At 43.5% G+C, this 19,745-nt stretch overlaps 1 protein-coding gene and 1 long non-coding RNA gene across 5 annotated transcripts in view; one reads left to right on the top strand and one right to left on the bottom strand.

The window, feature by feature from the left end:
* Positions 1-19,745, bottom strand: part of MKLN1 (muskelin 1) — a 367,056-nt gene that overhangs the window by 193,760 nt on the left and 153,551 nt on the right. The window contains exon 1 of one of the 4 annotated variants that reach the window (XM_040259650.1): positions 758-881. The exons of 2 other annotated variants lie outside the window; for them this stretch is intronic. In XM_040259650.1, coding sequence (XP_040115584.1) covers positions 758-855 — 98 coding nt within the window. In that variant the 5' untranslated portion in view covers positions 856-881. Of the gene's footprint in view, positions 1-757; positions 882-19,745 lie in introns of those variants that run through there. One more of the 4 variants, XM_040259652.1, reaches the window with a different exon arrangement.
* On the top strand, positions 966-17,984 carry LOC120877370. The gene is made up of 2 exons (XR_005724324.1): positions 966-1,592; positions 17,412-17,984. It is a non-coding gene; the product is annotated as an uncharacterized LOC120877370 (long non-coding RNA).

The following is a 19,745-nucleotide window of genomic DNA, read 5'->3' as shown; positions in this document are numbered from 1 at the left end:
GATTCAGACCGAGCGAGTGTTGGAAGTCAGATTCATTAAAGTCAGACTTTTTTGTCTGTATTTGAGCTTCTGGGCTGGGAAACTGGTCTGTGTCTTCATAAATCTAAGCTCTGAGCCATCATATAATGGAACTCTTCTGTTCAGAACAACCAGCCGGAAAAGGTACCCTCTGCAAATCCTACAATGTATGCCCACTTGCAAAGACTTCACAACTTTTCGGCCGCCTGTGACTTCTACACTCCTCCGGAGCTAATCGCTTCTAATGACCACCACCTCCCTCCCCCAGGAAGAATCACTCTTCCCAGCCTTACACTTCGTCCCGGCAGCAACCGACTGAACCTTCTCCCCCCGTCTCCGGAGCCCTCGGCGCCCTTAGACATCTTCACCAGTTTGTCCGCGGTCCCAACCCTGAGAGCCCCGACTCCTGCCCTCACGTCCCTGAGCTGCCCGCCCCCAAGCCCTTCTCAACTCCCAAACACGGCCGCAGTATCACCTGGCTCCCCGCTGATCTACGCGCCCCGACGCCGCCACACACCTCGCCCCTTTCACCCCGACCTTGCTCTCGGAATCCTAACCCCTCCCCGAGGCGGGGGCGGGCAAGGGCTCTTGGCAGCAGCACTGAGACTTCGGAGGCCGCGCGTCCCCCTCACCAGGCCCCGCCTGGGCCTCTCGGCGCGGCTGCCCTCCACGGCCCCCCTGCCCGAGCCGTGCTTACGCCGAACAGTAGGGCAGCACGAGCCCAGGACTCGGCACTTACTCGGGAAGGTAGGTGGAGGAGAAGGAGCTCCACTTGTGTAGCGCGTAGGGCAGAAGCCGGCACTCGGGCGCCGCAGCAACAGCCCCGCCAGCCGCCATCTTGTCAGCACCGAAGCGGCCGCCACCGACCGCCCGCCTAGCCGAGAGGAGGGAAGGGGCGTGGCCTGCACTTAAAGGGGCCGCGGCCCGCCTGGGCGGTCGGCTCTCCAGGTCTCGCGTCGTGAGCGCTGCGTGAAGCAGTGAGACGCACGAGGGTTGGCTAGTCACTCTGGGGGTCTCCGCCGCTGAACCGTCCTGAATGACTGACTGGCGGAAACTGGCACTGGAGGGTGAGCACCTGACGGGCTCTCCGGTGGGGCTTGCAAAGGAATGGCTTAAATGACTTTTCTTGAAAGCTGAGGTAAGGGAAAGGCCAAAAATATTGTGAACAGAAATAAACTGTAGTTATGGGCCAGGATGGGAAAATGAGAAGAACTTGGAGAAGGGACCGCCAGTGAGACTGGAAACCACGGCTCACTGCAGTTTCTAAATTCTTTAAGGGAACGCATTGAAGGAAACGAGTGGCACAGCTAACGGCCCTTCCTTCTGGAGTTGTCCTGGTTTTAAATGTCTTGTCGCCGGTTCCACACAGTCACATGGAGACAGGAAGAGGAAAGTCTCGGGTGTCCCCTCACCCTGCTCAGTTTTCAGTGTGTGAGGCCCTTCGTGGTAAGCATCTGTTGGGAGCCCGCTCAGACCCGTCTTGCGCAATCCGTTTGCTCAGTAATGACATTCACCCAGAGACCAGAAAAACCCTCAAGGAGTCGGGAAGCTGGGTGTCGTCATTCTTCCAGCTGGTAAGTCTGCCTACATTAAGCTGACAGATACTTATTTAGCCCCCAAATTCTGAAAGAGCAAGAGACAGTTTCAAGAAGATGACCACAGAGGGACTAACAGCCCATATGCTCGGAATTCCATACGGTCATCGTGTGTGGGCTTAGTCGCTCAGTCGTATCCGACTCTTTGCGACCCCATGGACTGTAGCCCGCCAGCTCCTCTGTCCATGGGATTCTCCAGGCAGGAATACTGGGGTGGGTTGCCATCCCCTCCTCCAGGGGAATCTTCCCAACCCAGGAATCAAACCCAGGTCTCCCACATTGCGGGCAGATTCTTTAGCATCTGAGCCACCAGGCAAGCCCATGGGCATCACCACCGGCTTCTTATCAAAAAAGGAACACTTGACTTGAAATATCTAGCAGCTTTAGGTCATGTTCCCATCAAATACCTGTTGGTTAGCGTTGGGCATATCTATTCCTTGTCTTAGCCACTTCAATACCAAGAACTCTTCTCTCCTTGTCTAAGAGGTTCTACTCCTGCTGCACAGCATCTTCGTCTCCACCTGACCTGACTGATGGAAAAACTCAAGCAAAGCGGTTTTTTTTTTTTTTTTTTTAGTGAATGACCGAGTTGAAACACCTCGGTACTCTCACTGTATTCTTTTCCCATTATAATCCTTAATCTGCCCAAAGTGATTAAGTACCCGAGTGGGTTACCATTTCCTTTTCCAGTCTGCCCAAAGTTCCCCAAATCCTTTCCTGACTTCCAGCTTCCACAGGGGAGAAGTTGGTAGTGGCCTCCACTAGCATCTCAGATGGAGAATGCCAAATAGAAAGGCAACAGTATGTTAACCTTTAAAAAAATCTTACATGTTCTGTGTGTTGCAGCATGTTAGAGAAGTATTTGGTTCTTGACGTAATGCTATAATCCCAGAAATGAAAGTGGGACTACAGAGACATTGGAAGAGGCCAGAGAAGGTAAATTAGTTCCAAAGATGATTAGTGGTTATTTGGGCAGGGGGAGAGGAGGGAGATACTTTTAAGAGGAAAAGGTTAAGATAATAACTCTGTTCAATTAGTTTGGGACTCAGAATTAGTTTTGGACTCTTTTCAATGACTTTCTATTCCCTTTGGGTAACGCTGAAAGTCCTTAGCATAGGCCTTTCATATCCTGCTTTGATTACCTGTCTAGTCTTCCCTCTCTTCTTTCTCCTTTGCACTCCTTACTTCAGCCACACTAACCTAACACACTGACTGAATTGGCTCCTATAATTCTGTGCTCTCTCTGGTCTCTAGGGCTTAGTCTAAGCCAAGCTTGGAATACTCTCCCCACTTTCTTCATCTTGCTAACTTCTGCTTGTTTTCCAGATTATTTCATTCTGGAAAATCGGTCATCATCACCTGTTTTGGGGTTAGGTGCCATTTTTTTTACATTTCTCTTGTCACCTTGAGCTTCCTTCCTTATTGTAGCAAACATCACAATACATTTTGATTTCCTCTTTATTTCTCATTCTCTCCTCCTAAACTATAACTCCCTTGAAGGTAGGATTCATGCATATTTTGTTCATAGATGTATCCTTAATCCTGTTAGTCTTGTGTATAGTGGGTGCTCAATAAATATTTATTGAAGAATGAATTAATTGTGCTAAAAGAGTACTTAGATTGCAAAGGAATAAGAATCCCAGGGACTTCTCAAACTACAAAAATGTATCCCTGAGGTATAATAGCCTCAGAGAATGTAAAGATCCAGGATAGCATGGCTTTCCTGCACCACAGATTTCACAAATGGTAGAATAATTTAAAGCATTCACATGTTAACAAAAATACAGGTAGGGATGTTATGATTCTGAACCCAAAATTCATATAAATGTTAAGATGAAATAGAAGACTAAAGAAATTTCAAAATCTACAGAAATCAGCCATAGTTCAGATCTCGTAAGGGTACGTATTTACCTCCTCTGCCTTTGGGGAATTGCCTTAGTTGATGGGGTTTATTGTAAGGATACTGGGAAAGGCCTGGAAACTGTAGGCAGCCATTCTAGTTTCCCACACTCAAAGATTAGTATATACTGATGACCTCATGGAAAACTGGACAATGGATAATCATTTTTCAGGGATCGACAAGCTCTAGTAATCCAGTTATCTTGTCATCTCCTAATAGAAGATTTTATTACTCCCTGATAATGTCTCAACATGTTTCTCATAACAAACATTGCTCAGAGTAACTGATTATATTTGGCTTATCACCATTCACTGTCTTTTCCTGCAAAAAAGAAAAAGATTTATTGAGAGGCTGTGATATGCCAGGCTAGAGTCTAGGGAGGCAGGGATAAACAGATAAGCCAGACAAGGACCCTGCTTTCATGAAGCTTACATCCTGACAGGCCAACATATAATAAATGTAGTAAACAAGTCAACTAGATAATTTTATTCTGCACATTTTCGGTGCTAATAAAAGACTGCTGCTGCTGCTGCTAAGTCGCTTCAGTCATGTCCGACTCTGCAGCCCCACAGTGGAGTAATATTTAGATCTGATGGGAAACTGTCTCTAAGAAGGTAATGTTTGAGCTAATACCTGTGCAGTGCAAAAATGCCACCCATGCAAAGGCTGATAAAAAACACTGTGGGAAGAGAGAATAAGTAAGCTCTATGGGCCTGAGGGGAGAGAGGAATTGTTGAAGAAGAAAGTGTGATGGTAGCATAGTGATGGAGAGGGAGACTAGAATCAGATCACATAGGGCCCTAATAGTCGTGGTAAAGAGTCATGACATGGAAATGTGAAGGGGAAACCTGTATGAGGATTCAAGCCATGTGATCCACTTCACATTTTGTACAAATCACTCTGCAAAACAGAAAATGGAATGGAAAGAGGCAAGAGTTGGAGGGAGGAGACTTGACAAGAGGTTAAGCCAAGGCAAGAGGTGATGGTGGCTTGCACTAACAGAGGAGGTAGGGAGAAGTGATTGAATTGGCATGTATTTTGGGAGTAAAGCCAGCTAGACTTGCTGATGAGGGAGGAAAGGCAGAAAGAAATGAAAAGAGGATAATTCCTGGGTTTTATATTTGCACTGAATATAAAACTGAATAACTAGTGATGCTTTTAACTGAAAGAGGAAGATTTAGGGTTAGAACAGTTTTGAGGTAGAAGCAATCAAGAATTCTGACTTCAGTGTACTATAATGGAAGCCTAATGGATATCCAAGTAGAATTGCCAAGCATCCAATGTGGGGATCTATATTGGTCAGTCTTATATCAGACCACCTCAAATAGGCACTTGACCACCTTCATATCTCACCAATCAGTGCAAGCTTAGGCACTGATTTCCTGGGTTAATCAATTTTTCTCTAAATAGCAGAGTCAGTATAGCTCTGGGTATAGCAGCTCTAGAAAGAAGAAACCATCTGTGGCAGCCTTCTGCAGAAGGGGATCAAGGGATACAGAGTAGTAAGGGAAAGAAACCCAGAGTATACATCAAAAATCTTGTTTGCAGTCCCAGTTCAGCTACTTTTCTAGCTATGAGACCTTGGGAAAGTCACAACTTCTCAGCATCTCATTTTCCACTACTGCAAAGTGGCTGTAATAAAATCTGTCTACTTCACAGTGAGGGTTTGAAAATCAAGCAAAGGAAGTGCCTAGCTTGTTTGCTATAAGTTCTCATTTTAATTCTCACAAAAACTCTGAGAGAGAAATATTGTTATTCTCTTTTTAACAAATAAGAAAAATAAGACTCAGAAAGGTTAAATAATTGTTTGTTATCTTTAGTTTGCCCTTCTAGATGTGTAGGAGGGAGGAGAGTAAGCTTGGAGTGTGCCTTCCCCTGACCTCTCTAACTATAAGCACAGTGGGCTGACTGGTCCTTTCAACCAAAGGTCACAAGTCCTCCCAAGTGGCCTCTCTACACAGCTCTCTGGTACTGGGTTCCAGTAACCAACCCCTCCCCGTGCTCCCTGTGGTTTCCCAGTATGTTCTCAGATCTTTATAAATAGTCCCTTTATTAAACCTCTCCAATTGCCCAATTTGAGAATGCCATCTGTTTCCAGCTGGGACCCTAACTGTTACAGTAACTTATCCAAGAAATATAGCTAGTCAGTAACAGAGCCAGAATCTCTGTTTCAAAAAGCCCATCTTGTTTGATAGCATCCCCATTCCTTTCAGGTGGGAAGAGACTTAGCAAACTGTAAAGTGCTATTCAAAGATAGTGTTTCTAGTGTTGAAAGTGTCAGTTGCTCAGTCATATCTGACTCTTTGTAACCCCATGGCCTGTAGCCTGTCAGACTCCTCTGTCCATGGAATTCCCCAGGCAGGAATACTGGAGTGGGTAGCCATTCCCTTCTCCAGAGGATCTTCCCAACCCAGGGATCAAACCCAGGTCTCCAGCATTGCAGGCAAATACTTTACCATCTGAGCCACCATGGAAGCCCATTCAAAGATAAGATATGGTCAAATAATAAAGAGTTTAAAAGCAAAACAAATCCAGCTGACTTTATTTCTAGGCAAAGGAACATAACCAATTGACTGAGGGGGAAAGGGTGTTTTTTAATTTTTAGGAAGGGCTGTCATAATGTGTTGTACTAATTAAAGATTCAAACAAATATTCTAAATAGGCTGGACTAAATCCACAGCTTTGTATATATAATTGGTTAAAACAAGCCCCATACTTCATTGATCAGGAAAAAAAGTCTTCAGATAGGCCCTTTAAGGGTCTTGCTTTAGCTTACCAGGATCATTCAAAGTTCATGGTTTCTTTAACAATTTCCAGCTGGTTAGGAGCACAACACAATACTCAGTGTGCTTGCTGTGTGGTAGGCAAGCCCTGCTGTAAAAAGAATTTCTCTTCACGATATTATTATGCAACAGATGAAGAAACTAATACCCAAGTATGTTCAATGTGACATCTAAGGTCATTTTACAACTGGGCTGTTTGCAGATCTGAATCTATTAGAATCCAAGCACCTAATTCTTCATCCCTTTCTCCCTAATATAATTAATGGAGGGGCTTCCCTAGTAGCTCAGTCAGTAAAGAATCTGCCTGCAATATAGGAGACCCCCGTTTGATTCCTGGTTCGGGAAGATACACTTAAGAAGGGATAGGCTACCCAACTCCAGTATTCTTGGGCTTCCCTGGTGGCTCAGCTGGTAAAGAATCTACCTGGAGACCTGGGTTCGATCCCTGGGTTGGGAAGACCCCCTGGAGAAGGGAATGGCTACACATTCCAGTATTCTGACCTGGAGAATTCCATGGACTGTATAGTCCATGGGGTCACAAAGAGTCAGACACAACTGAGTGACTTTCACTTACTCACTAATTAATGGAAACTTTTTAGGTCTACACCTACATTATTTTTTAAATCCTCTGTAGTTAGCACACAGTAGATACCCCCAAAATATTCCTGAATTAAATCTCTTAGTTCCTCCTGAATTTCTTCTCACTCATTGTCTTAGTTTAGGCTGCTATAACAAAAATACCATAGATTGGGTGGCTTCAACAACAAACATTTATTTCTCACAATACTAGAGACTGGGAAGTCTAAGATCAAGACACCAGTAGATTGGTATCTGGAGAGGTCCTTCTTCCTGGTTTGTAGACAGCCAACTTCTTGCTTTCACTCCTGGCCCCCAAGATGTATGTCCTCACAGACAAAATACATGCATTCCATCCCAACAGTCCCCCCAATCTTAACTTATTCCAGCATCAACTCTAAAGTCCAGGAACTCATCTAAATCAAATGTGAGTGAGACATTCTGAGGCAAAATTCCTCTCCAGCTATGAACCCGTAAAACCAAAAGGACTAGAAGAGACATTCCCATTCCAAAAGGGAGAAAGAAGAGAGGAGTAATGAGTCCCAAGGAAGTCCAAAACCTAGCAAAGCAAACTCCATGATCTCTTAAATCTAGAGATTAATCCCTTGGGCTTGACACTCTACCTTCTGGACCCACCTGGAGTAGCCCTGCCCCAGGAGCTCTGCCAAGCCAGAGACACACCCACCCAGGGCTCTATCAAGTGGTGGCCTTGTTCTCAAGAATTTTGTTGGAGGCTGTATGGCCTGTTGAAACCAAGGTGATCCTCCCCCCTTCCCAACCCACATACCTTTTAAAAACTGTGATTTCTGAATTGCCTTCAGAGTCATTCTTGTCTTTTGCTGGGTGGGGTGGAAGGTGGTGGGGGAGGAGACACTGTGTAGCTTGTTACAGGATCTTAGTTCCTCTATCAGGGACTGAATCCTGGCCTTTAGCAGTGAAAGTGCCATGTCCTAACCACTGGATCACCAGGGAAATCTTGAGTCTTCCCTTGTCTTAAAGAATAGCTTATATTCCAACTAAATAGTTATACGGTCCCACTCCTGTAACATCCAAGAAGTCCATCAGTCCTGCTTTCTTGGGTTTTTTTTATGATATGAAAATGAGAAAGAACATGCTTCTCATTTTTTCTAATATGGACAGGCTGAGAATTTTCCAAGTCTTTAAGTTCTGGTTCCATTTTGCTTAAAAGTTCCATCATCAATTCATTTCTCTCTTCTTATATTTTGCTGTGCAAGTAATCAGGAGGAACCACGTAGCTCCTTCAACACTTTGCTTAGGAATTTCCTCAGCTAGACACCAAATTTCATAACCTGCCAATTCTTACCTTCCATAAAACACCAGAACCTGAACATAATTCAGCCAAGTATTGGGCACTTTACAACAGGAATCCCCTTGCCTCTGGTTTCCAATAACATGTTCCCCCTTTACTATCTGAGACCAAAATGGTCTTTACTGTTCATATTTCTACCAACATTCTATTCATGGTTATTTATATTCCCTAAGAAGATGGAAGCATTCTCTCCAGCTCTTCTCTTCTCTTTCTGAGCTATCACCAGAATTGCCTCTAGGTAGACAGCTCAAAAATCTTCCAGCCTCTGCCCATTATCCAATTCCAGAGCTGCTTCCATATTTTTAGGTATTTCTTACAGCAGCACCCCCACTTCTTTTTACCACTTTTTCTCTTAGTCAACATAACAAAGGCTGCTATAACAAAATAACATTTACTGGGCATCTTAAACTACAGATGTTTATTTCTCACACTTGGAGGCTGGTAAGTCCAGGATCAATGTGCTAGTAGATTCAGTGTCTGGTGAGAGCCCTGTTCCTAGCTTGCAGATGGTTGCCTCCTTGCTGTATCCTCACATGCCCAAAGGAGAAGAGCTCTCATCTCTTCATCCTCTTGTAACGGCACTAATCCCATCAGGGGCTCCACCGTCATGATGATGTCTAAAGTTAGTTACTTCAAAGGTCTTGTCTCCACCTAACAGCACATTGGGATTAGGGCTTCAACATATGAATTGTGGATGGGGGGTGCCCACAAACATTCAGTCCATAGCAATAATTTATGACTATTTTTAAAATATAAAATGAGTTAGCCTAGGGACCATCTATAGTCACAAGACTGAAAAGAATTAAAGACATGGCAGCTATCAATCAATTTCTGGTTGGTAAATGAAGAAAATCACCATGGGCATCAGAAGAGTAAATTTGCCTCAGTCTAATTCCCATTGAACATTTCTCGCATACCAGGAACTTACATGTTATTCAGTTGCTAAGTCATGTCCAACTCTCTGCGACCTCATGACTGCACCACGCCAGGCTTCCTTGTCCTTCACCATCTCCCAGAGGTTGCTCAAATTCATGTCCATTGAGTCAGTCATGCTATCTAACCATCTCATCCTCTGCCACCCACTTCTCCTTTTGCCTTCAATCTTTCCCGGCATCAGGGTCTATTGCAGTGAGTCGACCCTTCCCATCATGTGGCCAAAGTATTGGAGCTTCAGATTCAGCATCAGTCTTTCCAGTGAATATTCAGGGTTGATTTCCTTTAGGATTGACTGGTTTGATCTCCTTTCAGCCCAAGGGACTCTCAAGAGAGTCTTCTCCAGCACCACAATTCAAAAGCATCAATTCTTTAGCACTCAGCCTTTGTTATAGTCCAACTCTCACATTTCGTACATGACTACTGGAAAAACCATAGCTTTAACTATATGGACCTTTGTCATCCAAGTGATGTCTCTGCTTTTTAATATGCTGTCTAGATTTGTCATAGTTTTCCTTCCAAGGAGCAAGCATCTTTTAATTTCATGGCTGCAGTCACTGTCTGCAGTGATTTTGGAGCCCAAGAAAATAAAGTCTGTCACTGCCTCCACTTTTTCCTCTTCTGTTTGTCATGAAGTGATAGGACCTATATATTATCTCAATTAATCCTCAGAACAGCCCTGCAAGTGAACTCAGATTTTTGGAGTTAAAACTCCAATGTGTCCTCGCTATTATACAATTCTCAGGTGGATGCATTCCTAACATGCCCCCAGGATTTAGGATTCAGAAAGCCAAGAGAACAAATCTGGTGTTTTCCTAAGGCTCTGCCTCAGCCTTACTTCTGTTTTCTCATGGTTTATGTATTAATACATTGCAACTTTGTCATCTCTGTTTAAAATCATTTCTTTGAGCACAATGCTGCCAAAAGGAGTAGATTAAAAGCAAATACTAATATTTTCTAAGTAAAGGGATATCCCTTTTATTTTCTAGAACCAAGGAACTTCAGCCTAGCCCCAGTGCGCCCTTTGCCCAAGTCACAGGTGAACCCTGAGACTAGCTTCAGGTATGAAGCTCAGGTCTTTCTTTCCCCAGGAGGTGGCAGCAGTGGCAGCAGCCTCCACTTGCTGGAGGAGTCAGACAGAATTCATCCTTTCGCCTGTTGGCATCTAAACCGAGAAATTCCTCCTTCCAGGGACCACTTTATCCCTCCTTTGGTTTGCTGAGCTTGGTTGAAGCCAGGGCACAGCGAGTGCAGGGACTGGCAATGAATCCTCTCATAAGTGCCTAGTTTTTCTGTAAACACTTTGGTCTGAGCTGTGACCTTGAAGCATGTGTGAAGGAGGACCAGAAAGTCTCTAGCCAGGGAAAAGAGCTTCAAAAAGAAACAAATAGTAACTTGAACACTCATATCCACACAGGCGTAAATCCAGAGGACCCCAGCTCACAGTTTGGTGCCACAAAGAACATAGATTCTAATCCCAACCTCCCAGCTACCAGCCAACTGACCTTGTTATTGACTCTGTCAGAGCTGCAATTTCCTCCTCCAGCAAGTATGGACGAGATGATCTTTACGCACCTGCTAAATCTTAAATTATGAGTTAGTACACTTTTATTTTCTGGATTAAGTAGGATTGGGCCTTTACCCTTTCAGAATTTTAAAAATTCTAGACACAACAAAGCACTACTGATTCCAAGTTAATCCCAGGTGAGCACAAATCCTGGCAAACACTGCCTAGGCAGTGGGCAGGAATCCCAGGAAATGTCTGAACACCATACAGCTATGGATGAACTGTCAACTGCTGGGGGTTGCTTTGCAAATTACCACATCTAAATGAAGCCGACAAAATAATATTCCAAAAAGCAATTAACACTGATTTTTACTGTATTTGGAAGCAAATGGTCTTTTAGGAAAAGTGAAAGTGACTCAAAAAAATAAAGTATTCAAAAAAAAAATAAAGTATCCTGGCCCTCTGAGTAGAAATGTTTGAGGTTAAGGGGATTCATCAAGTCAGGATCTTTCAGTGCAGTTGTCCATGACCACTGTCAGGGTTAAACCTGGCCTTTGTGAAAGAGAAGATGGAACTACCTCCTCTCTTTTCTCCCTTGTTTCATCCTGCTTGCCCTCACTTTTATTGCCTGGACTGCTTAAACTTTGATCCATCCATTCAGTAAACAGCTACTCTGTGCCAGGTGCTGGCACCTAGATGTGAAAGAACTCACAATCAAGTAGACAGATATTAAACAGGTTAATACACAGACAGAAAGGATTACCATATATAATATAAGAGCATAATGGTAGTCACAGTGGTTAGCAGTAGCATTATCTCTGCAAAGCCACAGGCCAGGTATCATATTTCTTTATTAAAGCTACCTCCAAAACATAGTAGAATCATCTAGAAACAATCCCATAGGTCTACTGACATTCCCTCCTTTGGGTCTTGAAAGCAATCTATATTCTTCCTATTTCACATGAAAGTCAGCCTATTAGAATCCCTTCCTACACTAGGAAAGTTTTAACTCTAGGCCACTATACATGGACATATGTCTGTGTTACCTAGCATGAAAGGATGGGACTGATTGGGAATTCCAGCTTCCTCCTCTATCTTTTCTCATTAAGAATATTACCATAGTTGAAAATTGTGAAAGTGTTAGTCACTCAGTCGTGTCTGACTCTTTGTGACCCCATGGACTGTAGCCCGCCAGACTTCTCTGTCCTTGGAATTCTCTAGGCAAGAATACTGCAGTGGGTCAGTCAGTTCAGTTCATTCGCTCAGTCATGTCCGACTCTTTGCAACCCCATGATTCGCAGCACGCCAGGCCTCTCTGTCCATCACCACATCCCGGAGTTCACCCAAACTCATGTGCATCAAGTCGGTGATGCCATCCAGCCATCTCATCCTCTGTCGTCCCCTTCTCCTCCTGCCCCCAATCCCTCCCAACATCAGGGTCTTTTCCAATGAGTAAGCTCTTTGCATGAAGTGGCCAAAGTATTGGAGTTTCAGCCTTAGCATCAGTCCTTCCAATGAACACCCAGGACTGATCTCCTTTAGAATGGACTGGTTGGATCTCCTTGCAGTCCAAGGGACTCTCAAGTCTTCTCCAACACCACAATTCAAAAACATCAATTCTTCAACGCTCAGCTTTCTTCACAGTCCAACTCTCACATCCATACATGACCACTGGAAAAACCACAGCCTTGACTAGATGGACCTTTGTTGGCAAAGTAATATCTCTGCTTTTTAATATGCTGTCTAGGTTGGTCATAACTTTCCTTTCAAAGAGTAAGTGTCTTTTAATTTCATGGCTGCAGTCACTATCTGCAGTGATTTTGGAGCCCAAAAAAATAAAGTCTGACACTGTTTCTACTGTTTCCCCATCTATTTCCCATGAAGTGATGGGACCAGATGCCATGATCTTCGTTTTCTGAATGTTGAGCTTTAGGCCAACTTTTTCAGTTTCCTCTTTCACTTTCATCAAGAGGCTCTTTAGTTCCTCTTCACTTTCTGCCATAAGGGTGGTGTCATTTGCATATCTGTGGTTATTAATATTTCTCCTGGCAATCTTGATTCCAGCTTGTGCTTCTTCCAGCCCAGCGTTTCTCATGATGTATTCTGCATAGAAGTTAAATAAGCAGGGTGACAATATACAGCCTTGAGGTACTCCTTTTCCTATTTGGAACCAGTCTGTTGTTCCATGTCCAGTTCTAACTGTTGCTTCCTGACCTGCATGCAGATTCCTCAAGAGGCAGGTCAGGTGGTCTGGTATTCCCATCTCTTGAAGAATTTTCCAAGTTTATTGTGATCCACACAGTCAAAGGCTTTGGCATAGTCAATAAAGCAGAAATAGATGTTTTTCTGGAACTCTCTTGCTTTTTCCATGATCCAGCAGATGTTGGCAATTTGATATCTGGTTCCTCTGCCTTTTCTAAAACCAGCTTGAACATCTGGAAGTTCATGGTTCAGTTATTGCTAAAGCCTGGCTTGGAGAATTTTGAGCATTACTTTACTAGCGTGTGAGATGCGTGCAATTGTGCGGTAGTTTGAGCATTCTTTGGCATTGCCTTTCTTTGAGATTGGAATGAAAACTGACCTTTTCCAGTCCTGTGGCCACTGCTGAGTTTTCCAAATTTGCTGGCATATTGAGTGCAGCACCTTCACAGCATCATCTTTCAGGATTTGAAATGGCTCAACTGGAATTCTGTCACCTTTACTAGCTTTGTTCATAGTAATGCTTTCTAAGGCCCACTTGACTTCACATTCCAGGATGTCTGGCTCTAGGTGAGTGATCATACCATCGTGATTATCTGGGTCGTGAAGATCTTTTCTGTACAGTTCTTCTGTGTATTCTTGCCACTTCTTCTTAGTATCTTCTGCTTCTGTTAGGTCCGTACCATTTCTGTCCTTTATTGAGCCCATCTCTGCATGAAATGTTCCCTTGATATCTCTAATTTTCTTGAAGAGATCTCTAGTCTTTCCCATTCTGTTGTTGTCCTCTATTTCTTTGCATTGATCGCTGAGGAAGGCTTTCTTATCTCTCCTTGCTATTCTTTGGAACTCTGCATTCAGATGCTTGTATCTTTCCTTTTCTCGTTTGCTTTTCGGTTCTCTTCTTTTCACAGCTATTTGTAAGGCCTCCTCAGACAGCCATTTTGCTTTTTTGCATTTCTTTTCCATGGGGATGGTCTTGATCCCTGTCTCCTGTTCAATGTCATGAACCTCCATCCATAGTTCATCAGGTACTCTATCAGATCTAGTCCCTTAAATCTATTTCTCACTTCAACTGCATAATCATAAGGGATTTGATTTAGGTCATACTTGAATGGTCTAGTGGTTTTCTGTATTTTCTTCAATTTAAGTCTGAATTTGGCAATAAGTAGTTCATGATCTGAGCCTCAGTCAGCTCCCAGTCTTGTTTTTGCTGACTGTATAGAGCTTCTCCATCTTTGGCTGCAAAGAATATAATCAATCTGATTTTGGTGTTGACCATTTGATGATGTCCACGTGTAGAGTCTTCTCTTGTGTTGTTGGAAGAGGGTGTTTGCTATGACCAGTGTGTTCTTGGCAAAACTCTATTAGCCTTTGCCCTGCCCCATTCCATATTCCAAGGCCAAATTTGCCTGTTATTCCAGGTGTTTCTTGACTTCCTACTTTTGCATTCCAATCCCCTATGATGAAAAGGACATCTTTTGGGGGTGTTAGTTCTAAAAGGTCTTGTAGGTCTTCATAGAACCATTCAGCTTCAGCTTCTTCAGTATTACTGGTTGGGGCAATAGACTTGGATTACTGTGATATTGAATGGTTTGCCTTGGAAATGAACAGAGATCATTCTGTTGTTTTTGAGATTGCATCCAAGTACTGCATTTCAGACTCTTTTGTTGACAGTGATGGCTACTCCATTTCTTATAAGGGATTCCTGCCCACAGTAGTATATATAATGGTAATCTGAGTTAAATTCACCCATTCCAGTCCATTTTAGTTCACTGATTCCTAGAATGTCGACGTTCACTCTTGCCATCTCCTGTTTGACCACTTCCAATTTGCCTTGATTCATGGACCTAAATTCCAGGTTCCTATGCAATATTGCTCTTTACAGCATCGGATCTTGCTTCTATCACCAGTCACAACCACAACTGGGTATTGTTCTTGCTTTGGCTCCATCCCTTCATTCTTTCTGGAGTTATTTCTCCACTGATCTCCTGTAGCATATTGGGCATCTACCAACCTGGGGAGTTCCTCTGTCAGTATCCTATCATTTTGCCTTTTCATACTGTTCATGGGGTTCTCAAGGCAAGAATACTGAAGTGGTTTGCCATTCCCTTGTCCAGTGGACCACATTCTGTCAGACCTCTCCACCATGACTGTCTGTTTTGGGTGGCCCCACACGGCATGGCTTAGTTTCATCGAGTTAGACAAAGCTGTGGTCCATGTGATCAGATTGGCTAGTTTTCTGTGATTATGGTTTCAGTGTATCTGCCCTCTGATGCCCTCTCGCAACATCTACCGTCTTACTTGGGTTTCTCTTACCTTCAACATTGGGTATCTCTTCATGACTGCTCCAGCAAAGTGTAGCCACTGCTCCTTACCTTGGACGAGGTTGCCCCTCCTGACCTTGAACGTGGAGTAGCTCCTCTCTGCCCTCCCACACCAGTGTAGCCGCCGCCCCTGACCTCGGACGTGGGATAGCCCCTTGTGGTCGCTCCTGCGCCTTCACAGCCTGGTGCTCTCCGTTGCGGCCCCTGACCTTGGGCGTGGGGTAGCTCCTCTGAGCCGCACTTTTGCGCGGTCCATCACAGCCGGCGTGCTTCTGCACAGTAGCCATTCTCTTCTCTAGGACATCTTCCTGACTCAGGGATCGAACCCAGGTCTCTTGCATTGCAGGTGGATTCTTTACCATCTGAGTTACCAGGGAAACCCAAGAATACTGGAGTAGGTAGCCTATCCCTTCTCCACAGGATCTTCCCATCCCAAGGATTGAACCCAGGTCTCCTGCATTACAGGCAAATTCTTAACTGTCTGAGCCACTAGGGAAGCATAGGTGATCAGAAGGTTATATAAGTTCCAGTGTTACTGAAACAATGGGAACTGGATAGAGGGAACTGGGGAATGACAGAAATAGGAGAGCATGGTGATAGCAATTCTAGGAGGCTCCACAAAGAGAATAGAACTTGAATAGGTCAAAAAGTAAGGGAACACAGGAATGCCCAGTGGGACAGGGGACTGAACTGAGCTATAGAGTACAACAAACAAGCAGAAAAGAAGCCAACTATTTCTCCTGGTTCCCCATCTTAGATCCATCTAAGCACATCAACAGAAGCTTGTCTTCTTCAAAGAGATACCAGATGTTGGAATCAGGTCAAATTATTTCTCAAATGTAGATTTTTATACAGACTTTCTTACCATGTTGATAATTTTGATTTGTTTTCTTCCTGTATATTTCCAAATAAGTTCAAAATAATCTTCTCCCCCCACTTCCAGGATCAGTTTTTAGCAATGCCACTTACTAAACATACAGTACAAAGTGAGAACCTCTGGCCTTTGGCCTAATTTTATCCAGTTTAATGCTGGAATCTCTGCTCTCATAGCCCCCCCACAATAATGGCCTTACAGTGGGATTCTCTGATGAGTACATTTCTTTGTGCAGTCAAGGTCGAAAACTTTTTCCCGTTAAGCCTCAGGAGAGTGGCAGGCCAGAAGCTGCTTATAACTAACAGCTGAGCTCTCCTCCTCCCTTTGGGGTTTCTCCTGAGAAGGCAGCCTCCAGCAACCAGACACTGCAATGGCACCTAGCTTGGACATCCATTTTATAAGGTTTTCATGTCAACTTTCCCACCTTATCCACCAGGTCTACAATTAAAGTGATTTTAGTGCTTAGAATTGTGAGCAGTCGTTGATCAGTATTTCAGAGCATTGGTAACAGGTGATAGTTGTGTAAATGCCACGTTCTACAGATCCCACATTCATCTTAAAAACAAACTTAGATGCTTTTTAAAAAATCCCCCACATTACTCGGTCTGTTGTCTGCTCTTTCTTTATTCATGTTTCTCTTCCACTTTCTCTCTCTTCCTACCTACCAATCTCTTTCACCTGTTCTCCCACCCTATTACTGTCTTTTTTATTCCTCTTACCCCTTGTTTATCTATATGACCCTCTGCATCTTCCTGTCCTTCTGCATCTGACTCCATTTCTTTTACTCTATATTGTCTCCTGGTTATCGGCAACACACATCTCCCTCCCCTGTTTCACCATCATTCCCACTTGTGGCTCCTTCGTTGACTGTGCTATAGAACAAAAGAACAAAACCATTGTCAGATATTTATAATTATTAAATAAGAAACTTGTTCATTTTAAAACCAGATAAGTTCTGAAAATACTATATTTTTCTCTCCAAGGAGAAAAAAATACTTGCTCATAGTTTGCTACTGCTAAGTCACTTCAGTCGTGTCCAACTCTGTGCGACCCCATAGACGGCAGCCCACCAGGCTCCCCCGTCCCTGGGGTTCTCCAGGCAAGAACACTGGAGTGGGTTGCCATTTCCTTCTCCAACGAAGGAAAGTGAAAAGTGAAAGTGAAGTCACTCAGTCGTGTCCGACTCTTAGCGACCCCATGGACTGCAGCCTCCCAGGCTCCTCCATCCATGGGATTTTCCAGGCAAGAGTACTGGAGTGGGGTGCCATTGCCTTCTCCGTGCTCATAGTTCAGTACTCCTTAAATACTAACTATAATCATTATTTTTCTTAGAACTTCCTGTGTTGACCTTCTCTTACTTTTTTTTTTGTAGTTTGGTGACCCTCAATAGAAAAATGGTTCTCTGTTCTTCAGTCATCCTGACAACAGCAGCTGACATCAATGTAGAAAGAGAAGCAAGCTAAAAACAGTAGTTTGAGTGTATGCATCCTGAATTACATATTCAGTTGCAAAATCATCATCATCGTTATTATTGTAATTGCAGAGGGGAGGCATTTAAATAATTGTTCAAAGTGTCTTCTTGAGGAAATAACTAAATCAAGGCCAGCTGTCACAAACCAACCTACAATAATAATCCCATATGGGCATCTTCAAGATTCATGGCAACTCTTCAATAACAAATTAAAGCATTTATCTAATGTCCTTAAACAACATAGAAAATAACAAACAAATCTTGATCAGATCCAGTGTCTTACTTATAGTGACCTGTGTTTCTAAGCAGTGTCCCAGAACAACCTTCAAATCACAAACCATGAAATAAAAATTTCATCATCAATTCAATGGGAAACCAGGGTGTATGGTCCAGAATCTACCTGCTATGTTGTGGCCATAAATCTAGGTACCCAAGGAGAGTGGAAACCAGGTAGGTACATCAGCAGAAAAATATCCACAAAGGCAGACATGTTTTACTGACTTGAAATTTGTAAACAAATAGGAACTGTGAGAAAAGAGGGACTGTCTTTAATTTACTTGTGAAATCACCCAAAAGTATTTGAGATTTTTTTCTTCCCAAGATAGCGCTGTGAAATGACTAATAGGAATTAAGTGAGCCTGTACCAGGAACTGAATGTGCCACTTCCCTGGGAACAGAAAATGTTCCCCTGATAGAGGCTATCCTCTCAGATTATTACCTGGGGTGTCTTAAAGAGACTCAGCCAGACGTGAGTGTGGTGCTTTTATAAAAAAGCAAGAATCATCTGAACACCTTTGCAAATTTTCCCCATATCTCTGTACTTTTGAGTCATGTTTATATCTTAGTTTCCACGTTCCTGAAAAAACTCAGGAGAGAAGGAGAAAGAAAATATCCTGTCGCATTCCCACCCCCCACCCTGCCCCCGCCACAACCCTTGCTGGCTACTGTGGCTTTCCAACAGGAATCTTGCTAAAAGGCATGGCTTGTGCAGTTGTAGAAAGGTGAATGACCCAAGGCTGCTTAAGAAAGTTGCTAACTGCACTGATCCAGCCTAGCTGGATTCTAAAAATCATACACCCAGTTGCAGTGGCTCGATACTACTGGCATGTTTGCATCCTCATACATATTTATCTATCCACAGCCTCATCTTGCTTCAGTAATTTAAATATTTTCTTCAGAAGTATCAGAAGGAGCACTGATTGACATTTTAAAAGCTGTTTCAAGGCACGATCTGTGTATATTTTTTAATTGTAAAAATAAAAAGCCTTTGACTGTGTGGATCACAATAAACTGTGGGAAATTCTGAAAGAAATGTGAATACCAGACCACCTGACCTGCCTCTTGAGAAACCTATATGCAGGTCAGGAAGCAACAATTAGAACTGGACATGGAACAACAGACTGGTTCCAAAGAGGAAAAGGAGTACGTCAAGACCGTATATTGTCACTCTGCTTATTTAACTTCTATGCAGAGTACATCATGAGAAACGCTGGGCTGGAAGAAGCACAAGCTGGAATCAAGATTGCCAGGAGAAATATTAGTAACCTCAGATATGCAGATGATACCACCCTTATGGCAGAAAGTGAAGAGGAACTAAAGAGCCTCTTGATGAAAGTGAAAGAGGAAACTGAAAAAGTTGGCTTAAAGCTCAACATTCAGAAAACGAAGATCATGGCATCTGGTCCCATCACTTCATGGGAAATAGATGGGGAAACTGGAAATAGTGTCAGACCTTATTTTTTGGGCTCCCAAATCACTGTAGATGGTGACTGCAGCCATGAAATTAAAAAATGCTTACTCCTTGGAAGGAAAGTTATGACCAGCCTAGAGAGCATATTAAAAAGCAGAGACATTACTTTGCTGACAAAGGTCCATCTAGTCAAGGCTGTGGTTTTTCCAGTAGTCATGTATGGATGTGAGAGTTGGACTGTGAAAAAAGCTGAGTGCTGAAGAATTGATGCTTTTGAACTGTGGTGTTGGAGAAGACTCTTGAGAGTCCCTTGGACTGCAAGGAGATCCAACCAGTCCATTCTGAAGGAGATCAGTCCTGGGTGTTCTTTGGAAGGAATGATGCTAAAGCTGAAGCTTCAGTACTTTGGCCACCTCATGGGAAGAGTTGACTCATTGGAAAAGACTCTGATGCTGGGAGGGATTGAGGGCAGGAGGAGAAGGGGAGGACAGAGGATGAGATGGCTGGATGGCATCACCGACTCAATGGACATGAGTTTGAGTGAA

Source organism: Oryx dammah, unplaced genomic scaffold (assembly GCF_014754425.2).
Source record: "Oryx dammah isolate SB20612 unplaced genomic scaffold, SCBI_Odam_1.1 HiC_scaffold_18, whole genome shotgun sequence".
Lineage (NCBI taxonomy): Eukaryota > Metazoa > Chordata > Mammalia > Artiodactyla > Bovidae > Oryx > Oryx dammah.
The sequence above is the reverse complement of the archived record's forward strand: the minus strand, read 5'-3'. Positions and strand labels throughout refer to the sequence as shown.